The sequence below is a fragment of the Leguminivora glycinivorella genome, chromosome 4 (genome assembly GCF_023078275.1).
Source record: "Leguminivora glycinivorella isolate SPB_JAAS2020 chromosome 4, LegGlyc_1.1, whole genome shotgun sequence".
Taxonomy (NCBI): domain Eukaryota; kingdom Metazoa; phylum Arthropoda; class Insecta; order Lepidoptera; family Tortricidae; genus Leguminivora; species Leguminivora glycinivorella.
In genome coordinates this window covers 19311294-19324858 of record NC_062974.1, presented here as the reverse complement: position 1 = coordinate 19324858, position 13565 = coordinate 19311294, and the positions used below count along the sequence as shown (strand labels likewise).

At 37.3% G+C, this 13565-nt stretch overlaps 1 protein-coding gene across 3 annotated transcripts; it reads left to right on the top strand.

Moving 5' to 3' along the window:
• Positions 1-1307: 1307 nt before the first annotated feature.
• On the top strand, positions 1308-12537 carry LOC125225355 (sequestosome-1). 3 transcript variants are annotated; one of them, XM_048129025.1, is made up of 9 exons: positions 1308-1522; positions 1882-2059; positions 2814-2975; positions 5503-5684; positions 5966-6329; positions 8202-8537; positions 9129-9272; positions 9778-9918; positions 11597-12537. In XM_048129025.1, the coding sequence occupies exons 2-9, from the start codon at positions 1885-1887 to the stop codon at positions 11743-11745; spliced, it is 1653 nt and encodes a 550-aa protein (XP_047984982.1). In that variant the 5' UTR covers positions 1308-1522; positions 1882-1884; the 3' UTR covers positions 11746-12537. The 3 variants fall into 3 exon arrangements, with proteins under 3 accessions (XP_047984982.1, XP_047984984.1, XP_047984983.1); XM_048129027.1 differs by lacking the exon at positions 1308-1522 and having other exon boundaries at positions 9796-9918; XM_048129026.1 differs by lacking the exon at positions 1308-1522 and having other exon boundaries at positions 9793-9918.
• Positions 12538-13565: the final 1028 nt, after the last annotated feature.

The window sequence follows — 13565 nt, the reverse complement described above, 5'->3', positions numbered from 1 at the left end:
ATTCATTTTTAAATACCTATCCAACAATATATCACACGTTGGGGTTGGAATGAAAAAAAAAATCAGCCCCCACTTTACATGTAGGGGGGGTACCCTAATAAAACATTTTTTTCCATTTTTTATTTTTGCACTTTGTTGGCGTGATTGAAATACATATTGGTACCAAATTTCAGCTTTCTAGTGCTTACGGTTACTGAGATTATCCGCGGACGGACGGACGGACGGACGGACGGACGGACGGACGGACGGACGGACGGACGGACGGACGGACGGACGGACAGACAGACATGGCGAAACTATAAGGGTTCCTTGTTGACTACGGAACCCTAAAAACTACTGAATGAATTTTCATGCGGTTTTCACCTATGTGAATTAGTGATTCTTGGGGAAGGTTTAGGCATATAATTTGTTGAGACTTTGTTTGAAATATGATGACGAATATGAAAAAAAAAATGACGATATTTGGTAAACAAGTCGGACAAAATCCCACTGGCTGAGAGCCTTAATCGAAAACGCTGCCCAAACCGTTTGAAGCTAGGAACATACTACGCGGACGTCCGTCGTAAAACGACCGCGACCGCGACCTATCAGTGTGCACGGAACAAAACATCCAGAGAGCCAGATTTCGATCGGACGTCCGTGCGCTCAAGGCCACGTCCGCGTCCGTCGACCGATAGTTTGCACGGTTATGTGTATTTCCATTGTCCAGATTCCCGTCCGCGGTCGATTCACGACGGACGTCCGCGTAGTGTGTTCCTAGCTTGAGCCGTATCAAAGAGCTGCTGAAAATAATAGGCAAGTCACCGTTTTCAACCGGTATTTTAGTGAAAGTGAGATTCAAAAATCGGCCTCCTGTAGGTACCCAATCTTCTTAGTAGTTTGTGGCGAAATAGTGTAAGGTGCATTAGGGTAATTTCGAATGACAGGAATGCTCTGGTAATTCAGAAAGGGGAATCTTGATATGATGGAAATAATGGTTGCACAACTATTGATTATCTCTCGTACTGCGTTCTCCAACATTCTATGTATGTGAGTATTTGATGAATCATAATATTTTGCACCGTATATTTAAGCCACAAAGCAAGACGACAATTAAAAAAAAAAAATAGATAAAAATATTTGTAATCTACTGCTTTTTCTCCCGATCTACTGGTTTTTTATTCATTTTTCTACTGTATACTTCAGATTCCGTCTGGCAACACTGTGCACAACTATTGATTATCTCTCGTACTGCGTTCTCCAACATTCTATGTATGTGAGTATTTGATGAATCATAATATTTTGCACCGTATATTTAAGCACGCGCGTCGCGCGACTACAACATTCGCTCTGTGCCGCATTGGAAGACTCACGTTACTTGTTTGTTTTTCAATTTTGTAAACGCTGTCTTTTACACGTCTATAATTTGCTAAATACTTTTGGTTTTTTATTCAAAATACCTGTTGCGCGCGCATATATCGTCGACTAGTAAAATTTCTTTGTTCTGTTGAAAATATTTAAGTCGGGTGTATTTAAATACAAGGTAAGGCTGGAGTTTAGTTAAGTTTATATTATCTTCAACAACAAAATGGCGCCTTAAATGGAAAGTGGTACTTACCGGGTACCTACCAGATCTTTATTGGTATTTTTTAAAAGCTGCTCTCTATAGTAATGAGTACTTACCATTAGCACTAAATTCAACGCAGTAACTTTCCTGCAATATGGTGATCTTAGATTTCTCTCTTTCTTAATGTTGCATCATTTCATCTGGTATTTAGAGTTACCTGGTTACAGACATCGCCAAACTTTAGAGTTCTCTATTTGGAAAACTCAATATCCCTTTATCACTTTTAAATGGAAGGTTTTTCACATTTTTTTAATTAGACTAAAACATTTCTACAGACAATGGAAGACCTAGTGCAATTCAAGGTGTTCACTTACTGGTCTCAAGATAGCCCCCCAGAGGTGCGCCGTTTTGGGATCGAGAAGAGTGTGGTAACCAGTTTCCACTACTTGAACGCCAAGCTGCAAGATGTCTTCCCAGGACTTAAGGGGAAGGCATACACTGTTATGTGGAAAGGTAATGTAATATATTCATTGTGTACAATTATGGTCACTCAAATAATAACATAATAATATTGATGGTTTCTGAAATTAAAATGGATACCTAAATATTTTAAGAGTAAAAAAATAGTAGTAAGGGTAAAAAAAAATATAATAAAAACTAAAACACTCTTTCGGGATTTTCGATGGGACTAGACTAAGAAGTAAATTTAACTTTTCCCATCTCCAGACATTGAAGCCTGTGTGGGCATTTAGAATAGGTCAACATATGTGAGTGTGTTTAGTAAAATGTCCCACTTTGTCGGTTACCATTAAGGTGAAATGTACTCGTATCTTTATATGAATACACTGACAAAGCGGCTTTATAGCAATCGACAAAGTGGGACGTTTTCCTGTGCACACTAACATATATAAAGGACAAATCATCAAGTTTCATCAAAATACATGAAACTGTCTCATAAAATTGTCTATTACCTATTTACCTAAATTGCAATAAACTATAGTGTGACATTTTTAAGAAAAATTCAACTAACTTAAATAAAATGTGAAGAATAAGTTCTCCAAACCATTTGGCTATTTGTTTTTATTCAATCATACTTTAAATATGTCTAGTACCTAACATTTTATTACCACATTTGATAAAGTAACTATAATGTGAGGCAGTTAATGTGTGTTTGCCTGTTAATATACCTGTTATTAACACAAGAATAAAAAATAATTACAACTTAATAACCATACTAGCTTCTTATTTAGTGTTTCTTTCTGTTCAGACGAGGATGGTGATGAAGTGTCCATTTCATCCGATGATGAGATGATGATTGCACTATCTTCTCTCCAAGGCCACATTTACAAGCTGACTGTGAAACCCAAGATCCAAGATGGAGGCGACAAGGATGTTGACATCACAATTGCATTTCCGGAGGTCTGTGGAGGTAAGTCATTTCAAAAGATTCTACCTCAAAGTCATCAAAATGATTAAAATCCTTACTTACTTATTTTGCTGACTCAGCGACCCAAAGTGGATCTTAGCCTCCGACACTAGACTTCGCCATTCGCTCCTTTCCTGTCCAATTAGAATCCTAGGAAAAACAATCATATTGCGCACCTCTAAATTGATTGCAGTAGTTGTGGCTACATGGTGAAGTATTTGTACTGTTTGATTAATTTTATTTTGCATCACATTTTATGAAAATTCAAATCACTTAAGTGGTCAAGTTTACTTGATAAGTGGTAAGAGTTAGGTAGGCAGATTGTGTTTGCATGTCCTAGAGCACCAGAGGTGTATAGGGCCTCCTAAGATACTTCCATGCCTTTCTTACCAACCAACCACTTTGGCGTCGTTCCAAGTCCGTCCCATGTCTCGCAGCTTGTTTTGCATGTTCCATCTCCTTGCATGGGTAGTTATCAATATCAAAATAGTTTTAGTAACTCAATGCCTAAAGACTGGCTTGAATACAATGAGACAAAACCAAAAGTTGGAATGAGTCATGAGTCATTGTAATGATAAAGCATAATTGATAGTATCTACTATTTTACAAACTTAATAGTATTTAAATTTGCTCAAAGGTCTTATTTGTTATTAACGAGGTTTAATTTGACTAATAGACTATGTTATTTGGCCAATAAATATTAACTAAACAAAAACGTAAAAAATACAAGTAAGATTTTTAGTCTCATGAATATAAAACCACTGTCCGATATTCCTTTGCGTCGAATATGAGAGATGATGTTGCAAATTTGAAAGTTCTGTTACACATGAATACATGATTTAGTGAATTTGATCCATAAACTATGAGGATGTTTACGTCATTCTGATTTTAATATGCTAATTTATTTTCCTGTGTCTATTCTTATGTGGTCAAGTTGTTTGTCTGGTTTAACTGATATCAATCTTGTTATCAACAATGTTTTAATAGCAATTATAAAGACGTTTAGTAATAATAAAGACGTTTATTCAAAAGTTTGAACACAGGTACATTATAAAAGTACACAGGCATGCTTACAAACTAATTGAAAAGGTAGGTGGCTCAGCTAATGTCTGTGCCAGAGGGCCTCGAGGCGCAGCGGCCACAAGGACTGCCAGCAACGGACGCTGTTATTCTACCACCACCAGATTTATAGCTAGCTAACTAATAACTAACAGTAAAAACATTAACGCCATTTCGGACAGGATAGCATAAACTGAACAAATGCAAGGTGTGTGGAATTAGGTACTATCCAAAAATATTTTTCTTAAGATGATAAAAAGAGAGATGATGTCGTAGAGTGATATTTTTAGGAATCAAGTAAAGAGCGCGAAAGATAGATTATATTAATTATTAAACTTACCTTCAGTTGCACTTGCAACATTATGACCATTATTGTATTTTATGCTCTATTATTATAATTTATACGCCAGAGCAATGACTTAGAATATGTTTCCTTGAGCGGATTGCTCAACATGTTGTAATAGCATTCATTAATATAGCTTTTCAAATCTACTTTTTATAATACTTTGTATGTCGTCTGTTTACGTATTATATTATATGCGAACACAAAATGACACAAACATGACCTTTTGACTTCAATTTGAGAAGTCCTCAAAACATATGAGTACGTAATTAAAAATTACATTCGCTTAAAATTATAAATAGTCACAATGAACAAAGTGTAGAAAATGTAATTATTTACGATGGTTGGTAATTTATATGTTACCATTTTCAAAAACAGTCATGTTCTCTAAAAACTTGTCTGGTTATGTTAAGTTAAACCATTAACTCCTTGCGAAGCAATACCACGTCGACTTGCTTTCCAACTTTTGTCATATCAAAAAGCCACGTAAGAAGACTTAGAAGACTTTCTAAAATTATGAGTGCAAATCGTGTTAGTCTAAATCAATATATAAGACTTAGAAGGTTCGAAGTATCCCAGTATTTCCCAAATCGAGGGTGTACCAGTATATTCTTACATTTTATTCTGATGATGATGACTAGGCTTGTGCCGTTTCGTTCGTTGATCGGAGCGCTCCGATTTCGTTCAATCGCTCCCACGAACTGGTTCGCTCTTTTAGGTCTTTTGCTCATTTAGTTCAGCCGGACCCGCGACCACTGCTGTCGGAACGATCAGAACGAATGGGACCGAATAGTGTCAAAATGATACGAATAGTCCACAGATAGTAACATTCCGGGCCGAAAGGTTGTAAGTAAACGAAGTTCAATATGAAAACATGACGTTTTTTGTTGCTCTGCTAAGTAGCTCTTCCTCTCGGTCGGCGCAGTCACACACTCGTTCTCGATCCAAACCGCTCGCGCTCGCCGATCCTATACTGGACTAAATGAGCAAAAACCGATTCTCAGAGCACGGAAAGATTCAGTTCGTTTCGGTCATTGATGGGATTTTATTCCTAACAGTTCATAGTTCGTGAACGACACAAGCCTAATGATGACAATATCTCTCTAATAGTTACTATTTATTCAACAGGTCTCTCAGGCCCCTCCACAACTCACCACATCGGCGTGGTTTGCGACAACTGCGAAGCCCCAGTATCCGGCTACCGCTACAAATGTACCGTGTGTGCTGACTATGACCTGTGCTCCAGATGCGAGTCTGCTGGGAACCATCCGGAGCACTGCATGGTTCGCGTGCCCGCTCCAACCATGCCGGTTAGTATTAATGATACTTGGCTATTTCAGAGCATTGTTGTCTTAGGGCTATGAACTATAGAAGGGACACTTTCCACATAGAATTTGAAATCGAGAGGTCAAGACCGTTTAGCACAGGATCTGGTAGCTAACTATTAATATTAACTGTATTGCTGTGGATAAAGAGTCACTTCTTTATCTATTGAGATAGCGATTGGGACTGACTTTCATTAGTCTCAATCCCAGTAGTCCCGAATAACTTTGTGTCTGTAAGCCCCTTGTTCACAAAATAAATCTTACAGCGCGCCATGATCCGAGCGGCGATCAAGCGCTCCCGCCATTTCCTAAAGACCGTGGCCACCAACGCTGAAGAGGACTGCCACAAGCGCCACCGCCGCGACCGAAGCGCCGAGAAGAAACAGCACCGCGAGCACCGCGACCGCCGCAACCGGCCCAGCTGGCTCGACACCTTCGCCACCTACATGAACGAGTTCGCCAACCTCGCTGGCGACATCGACCATGACTTGAAGGACTCCTTGAACAAGGATAACAAGGATGAAAAGACGCCGCCGAATACGGCCGAGCCGCAGCCGGGTACTTCGCAGGCTCAGTTCCCTTTCAAGCCGATGGGATGCCCGTTCAAACCACCCACTGAAGCTAAGCCAGGTGTGTATTGAAGATGTTATTCTCTGGATTTCCCACTTTGGAAATTATTACATTTTTCAAATCAACTTTAAAAAAATATAAATAGATTGATTCAATTTTGTGCTGCTTTTTAACGTACCTATGCACATCATTTTTACCCGTATATTTATATTTACAAATAGCGACCCGCCACGGCTTCGCACGGTTATTATACATTATACATCTTGAATAAGTACTTACCCTATTAAAAAAGGCATCATGATACGTTGCGTATTAGCAAAGACATATAACTCCGTATAGACAGATAAAGTCTAAGAAAAAAACTTACCTCAGTACCATACAGAAAAAGGTACGGTGGCCTAGATGGCATTACACCTTTGGGGTACGCTCAGCTAGATGGCGTTAATTAATATTTGACATTTCAAAACATATCAAGCTAAGAATATGGGCCAAATTGTCAAAACTGAGGTTCAAAAGTTTTAAGCCTGTGTCAAGAGATGGCAGTCTATGCACTGTGATTTACACATTTTACTTCGACCGTAACTCTCTATAATACTCGATCCTCTTTGGTATTAGTAAAGACCTAAGCATACATGGGCAGCGGCAGGGGCGGCTCACTCCGCGATTCTATCGCCGCGCTACAAGTACATGCTGGCGGCCGCGAGTTCGCGGCCTAATCAGGGGTGGCGCGCATTCTCACGGAACGCACGTTTGCACTTTCTATTGTTACTTTACGTTGCGAGTTTTTTTATTAAGTTTTATATGCGATGTCCGCGTGTGAATGGCTAATGCTTAGTTAAATAGACATCATGAATAAAATAGGAGAATCTTACACAGATCTACTATTGATTAAGTCCCACGGAAAAGTTCAATAAGCCTTGTGATGTTGGGACTTAAATTAAAAATATAAATACTATATATATATACCTAGAAATTACCCAAGACTGGAATATAATAGTATAACATTTTATCTGAGTATTAATTCGTTTTAATCCATAGGCAACCCTATCGTCCGACGCTGCGCACGTGCGGCTCGTTTCTTTGTTATAATTTTGTAGGCATTCAAAAGACGGAATTTCGTGAACATCAAAGCAGTGGGCCTTCTGTACTTGTACTATTATATATTCTGTGGCAGCGGGAAGCAACTTCATTTTTAACCGCCTTCCAAATCTCAAAGGAAGGGGTTTTCAATTCGTCTGTATTTTTTTTTTAAATGTTTGTTCCTCGATATCTCCGTCATTTCTGAACCAATTTTGAAATCTGGATGATTCTGGAGTACTTACAGATGAGAATGATTATCAGAACGGAACTCTAACCAGGGGCGGCTCACTCTTCATCAGCAGTTCCAATGCACCAAATGTCACTTGACGGAGATACAAACATTAAAAAATATACAGACGAATTGATAACATAATCCAACATTTGAAAGTATTTATCACCAGAACCCCAAAGGAAGGCAGTTTTTTTTTTCTTAAAAATTATTAACTATGAAATGAAATATGCAAAAGTTAAAGTAATACAACAAATCGTTAGTCACAACTTATTATATGTAAATATGAAAATAAATTAATCAGTGCGACTAACGAGCTTTAGGTATCTTACAAAAAATGATCATTTCGATCAGTGAATCATTGTGTTTTTCGATTTTATTACAAAATAATGCGCAACGCCGCAGCCGGCAACTAGCCTAAGGTCTCAGGGCTATCATACTTACAACATTATGCATCCTGTTTCGTACGTTGAACCTTGTACTTCTAAACTTATTATTACTAAAATTCTATCGTGCCATCACAGTATAAAATATTCAGGTTAATTTAAAACAGAGATAAGCCAACTAAAAGGAAAAATAGGATATATTTCATGTATCAAACAAAGTCGGTTTTTTTACCACAGCCACAGAATCCGCCACACCTAAACCAACTGGCTGCCCCTTCAAGCCGTCTACCACCGCAACACCAAACCCTGAAATACCCCTCAACCTCCCATTTGGCCTGGACCTGAACGTTCTCCAGACTCTTCTCCAAACCCACTTGGCCAACCTAGTGCCCCGTGACGAGTCACAAGATAAGAAGACAACCGATGATGCTGAAAGCGTCAAGTCTGACAAAACTTCTGACAAATCTGACAGAGCCAGTGTGAAATCCAATGAGTCTGTGATCTCTAATGATGTTAAGAGGGAGCCGTCTTTGGACAAAGCTGATGACTGGATGATGGTCAACCAGGACAAGGGTATGTATTATTACATTTTACCAGAGGTCCTATTTGCTGAATTATAGTATTTTTAATTGTTTATTAATGACGAAAATCCCTACTTCAGCAATACTATCTCGGTCATGCCCTGAAACACATTTAGACAATTTAAGAACTAATGTGGTGGAACTTATAACTTCATTTCAAACTGTCATATCACAGTAAATTTTTATTGTGAATATTCTCACACATCATATACATTCTACTATACATTGTGACTTATTAGGACAAATATCTGAAGTAGACGCATTTTAATTATTTTAAATCGATAATTGATTCTATATAAACTGCTAGCTTTTGCCCGCTCGCGTCATTCGAAAATTGCAGAATACTCCATACAAACTTCCACCCTGCATTTTAGGGAAGTGAGTGGTCACTGGTCAGAAAGGAACAAAAAGTAGCCTATGTCCATCCCTTCAACTATCTCCACTAAAAAAATCACGTTAACTCGTCGCTCCGTTTTGCCGTGAAAGACGGACAAACAAACAGTCACGAACACTTTATTATTATAGTATCGATTTATCGCATTGAACTTTGGTCTTTTTCTCTAATCACCATACATTGTTGCAGATCTGATGGATGTGGCTTATGTAAACGAAAAACCATCTGCCCCGGAACAGACCCCCGTTGGGTTCAACCTGCCTGAAGAATTCCAGCAACGCGTCAACATCTCTTCTGGCAATTTGTACCCGCCTCTCAATATAGCCACTGCAGGTAATTCTATTTAATATCAAGTTGACATTTTTCGAGATCGTAAGAGAGCGAAATTTTTGACATCACATTAACTACAGTAACATATCCATCTATTTCAAAATTAGTACAATACCACTACAATACCATATCACTTAATTTATAAGAACTCGCATACGAGTTTTATTACGTTGCGGTATTTGATGGCTGTGCAAAATTGTAGTCTTGCGCAATGTAACGAAAATCGCATGCGAGTTCGCACGCCGTCTAAATCAGGCCTAATTTATAAATTGAATTTAGAATCCTAGTCTTTCGACGCCTACTGACACTGACCTACATATAAAATATATAAAAAAAAGTTTGCCATATATACAAAATGCGATAGAAAATCCTCTGCATGTAGAAAACGTATACTGCTGTTTTTTTTTTTCTAATTCAATTTTATTTGTAAAAAACTGCTTTTACCATTTCACTATCATGTGTAACAGTTGTGATGTCATACAACCATTGACCATACTTTAATATTTAGTGTTGAATCCTAAAGAAGCCGCGGTGCCCAAGAGCCAGCCCGCCGCCGCCCCGGCCCCCGCCGCCGCCTCCGCTTCCGCCGCCGCTGCCGCTTCTGCGCCCGCGCAGGCCCCCAAGCCGCAACCACAACAGCGTCATCCTTGTAAGTTAACAGTGCTTCTTTTTTTAACAAAAAGGTGAAAAGGAACCCTGATGGTGTGACCCATTCGGTTCATTGCGCATCCGACCGCCTGGCACACTGCTAAAATTACATTGATTAAAATAAACTAAGCCCGATTTGCACTCATAATTTTAGAACAAAACGGGACTTAATCGCGTAAACACTTACATTTATATTTGGCCCAATGTTTCGAACATCACAATATTATGTTCGTGGTCACGGGTATACTGACGAGGAATCAACTCGCGCGGCTAGAAGATGTTGATGCAATTCCTCGTCAGTCTACCCTTGAGGACTTGTTCCAATTGTGAACAATGGCAACTACTTTTTGGGCTTGTTTTGCTTAAGTGCAGGCAGTCATGGTCATGTCCCACAATGTGAACTGCGCTTACCGTTCGCGATTATTATTAAAATGATTGACGACTATTAATAATTTACAATAAAACTATTTGGGATCTCCTTATACGGAGCGTGACGTCAGATTAATGTCATCGGCATGAAAAGTACGCTCCCTGGCTGATGCATTTAAAAGGGTTAATAATTGACTAGCAAAATTATACCATCAGTGCCTTTTCAAATATTCCATTTTAATAAAAGTAGGAAAATCTCATAGAGAGAAAAGACAAAAGTAATTAAGCCGCCGATCGAGAGTACTGTTTTGTAAACATACGAAACTTGGCACTCTTCCACGAATTTCTGGCAAAACAATCTTCACGAATTTCTGTCAAAGATTACGAAAACAAATAACAGGCTGTTACAGACTTCATGATAAGATAAATGTATGAACTAGATTAGCTTTGTTCTACTTTTACTGGTTCATTTTATGGCGATACTGTTAATAATTATGATCATGATTATTTAATGATTTATTTGATTTTCTTCTCATGGTTTAGTTTCCTTACGTCAGTGTTATTCAAACTGTGGGTGATACTCTGGGGGGCCATGTAATCATTGTCATGAAAATATTTAAAAGCACTACCTTATACTATTGCTACAATTCGTGTGTAATCTTGATCTACCACAACAGATTTTTTATTAAAGCTAATACATGGCTTTGTGGTTCATCCCTTAAAATATATCTATTTTACTTCTTCCGTAGAAATGCATCATGCTGAATAGGGTCCCTCTTACTCTTCGTGTAAGTCTTATATGTTCGTTTTCCACCGGTTTCACCCCCTCATAACATTGGCTAAAGCCAACTTTGAAATTACAACATAAATATCCTCTTTCGTGAATCATCTGGGAGGCGGTACGTGAGATTAGTTAACTCTTTAACCCTTTTCCAGGCTGCAACAAACTCAAAGGTTTCCCAAAAATTATATTGTATTTTAAAAATATTATTAAAATCAGTATTTCCAAAGACTGAATCAAATTGGACGCCTGAAGTTGATATTCCCTGGAAAAGGGTAAAGCACCAACACTATATTGAATGTGTGGACCAGTTCGGGACTAGAAATAGAGATTGGGCTGGGTGTAGAATAGTTCAGCACTGAATATTGAATAATCAGCAGTGTCCTCAGAACACGCTAGCGCTTTAAAGGTCACTCATTTTGTAAAATGACTTTATTGCTAACCTTTTATTGCATACAGACCGTACTAAAAATATTCCCCATACTAATTATCGTAGGCTCAATTTTTACTCAATATTTCTTAATTACAGCTCCTCACATCGAAGCCGCAATCCAGCAGATGCTGTCCATGGGCTTCACAAACGACGGAGGCTGGCTCACTCAACTGCTCGAAAGCAAGGATGGCAACATTGCCGCCGTACTTGACCTGCTGACCCCTGTCAACCCTAAGAAGAAGTAAAGCGGTTATGTTGGCACTTCCTTAGTTCTGTAGAAATGTGTAGAAACACTGAACCTGTCAACAAGAGCAACCTACCACCATTGAAAAGGCTACACAATGATGGTTATATTCTAATGCAATTAACTCTAGAAAATGTATCGTATGTACAGTCAGCAAACTAGTGCCAAAATATGAATACACGACAATAAAGTTTTTTATACATATTTTTGACACTTTGGCTGTATTCATAGCTTTATTGCCGACTGTACTGATGAAATTGAATACTGTGTCTAAATATCAGCAGCCAGGACTTGGGAAGTGCCAAAAGGAAATTAACGGCGCAACAGTAAGGCCACCTATATTTTCAATATAATAATTTTCTCTGTATCATGATTATAACGAGATAAATAGCATTTTAAGTAAAAAGCAGTAACACATCTTGATGTTTGAAGTTACAGGTAATTGTTTTAATTATAAATAAATAGAGCGTACTTGACGTATATAGATACGTTTCATGCAATTATTCAATAAAATGTCGTGCAATTATAATTCCATAATGAATATGAATATTTATATACACTAATATCATATTATTCTTCTTGTCTAAGTTTATCTCTATGTTATTATCGTGGAAAAATATTTCACTGTATTTATTAGATTTATTATTTTTAATTTTACTTAATTATGGTAAGAGTATAAGTTACTCTTTTTTTTTTAATATGATTATATACTGAATTTAATGTTATTTGATATTCCCTCAATTCAATTTTCTCTTTGATGTTCATGTCTCTGGTAATAATTGGTGTGTCAACATTACATCGTCCCCTTACTGCAAATACCGACTATGTGCAAAAAAGTGATTTTGAGATAATGCGATTTTAATGTTTGAAGGTACGATTTCATATGAAAACATGAAAAAAATTACTATTTGTATACAGCATTCTACAGCCCGTATTGTGTTGTTTAATACTTAATCGTAAACAATATCCAGGCTTGATTTGATTGCCGATAAAACTACGATTTAAAAAAAATAGTAGCAAACTTAGTTGGTTTTTCCTGTAGAAATAAAAATTTGTATATTTCTCTTATTAATACATATAAAGCAGTGTTTCCCTTTGATTAAGCTTTGCTTTTAATACACTTTACTTATGATTTGCAAAAAAAGAAAAAATATACAAAAGTTTTGAACTTATTTCAAAATATATTAAATATTCTCAATGACATAGGCGGTTTTAGTTGCAGGAAATATAGCTGCTCTAATTTTATGTTACAAAACTTCACTTATCATTGTCAATTTAACTGGTACATTTGTAATAAAAAGTTTTTTAACATTACTAACCATTAATAATACTTTATTTATGGTTTTGAAGAGTTATTCTCAAAAAAAAAATTTTGAAAAAAATCCTCTTCAACCGGTTTTAGGAGATTTTTCACAAAATACTTTAAACGATTTCAGTAAAATTTAACAAGAAGTAACGCAATAGCATTCCCTTGAAATCACAAAAAGAATTTTACAAATCTGTTAATGCGTTTTTGGGTAATAGCATAATATGCATAGGTACTTACTACATACTAGTTCACTGTCTCAGCAATCCGAAGTCCGCCATAATTTATGTTCGAAATTTCACTATCTACACTGTTACATTTAGTATAGGTAAATAGTTTTTGTACGCTCAATAACCTGAAGTAATAGTTTATTTAAAGTTTTGTAGTATTTACGCCAAAGTCACTAAAATGTAGGCGTAGATGAGGTAATAAGTAAGAAAAAGTAATGTGTAACGGTAATTACATAGCTTTCTGGGGCGATTTAAAGCAATCATGTTTGCAATATTCTTACGCCC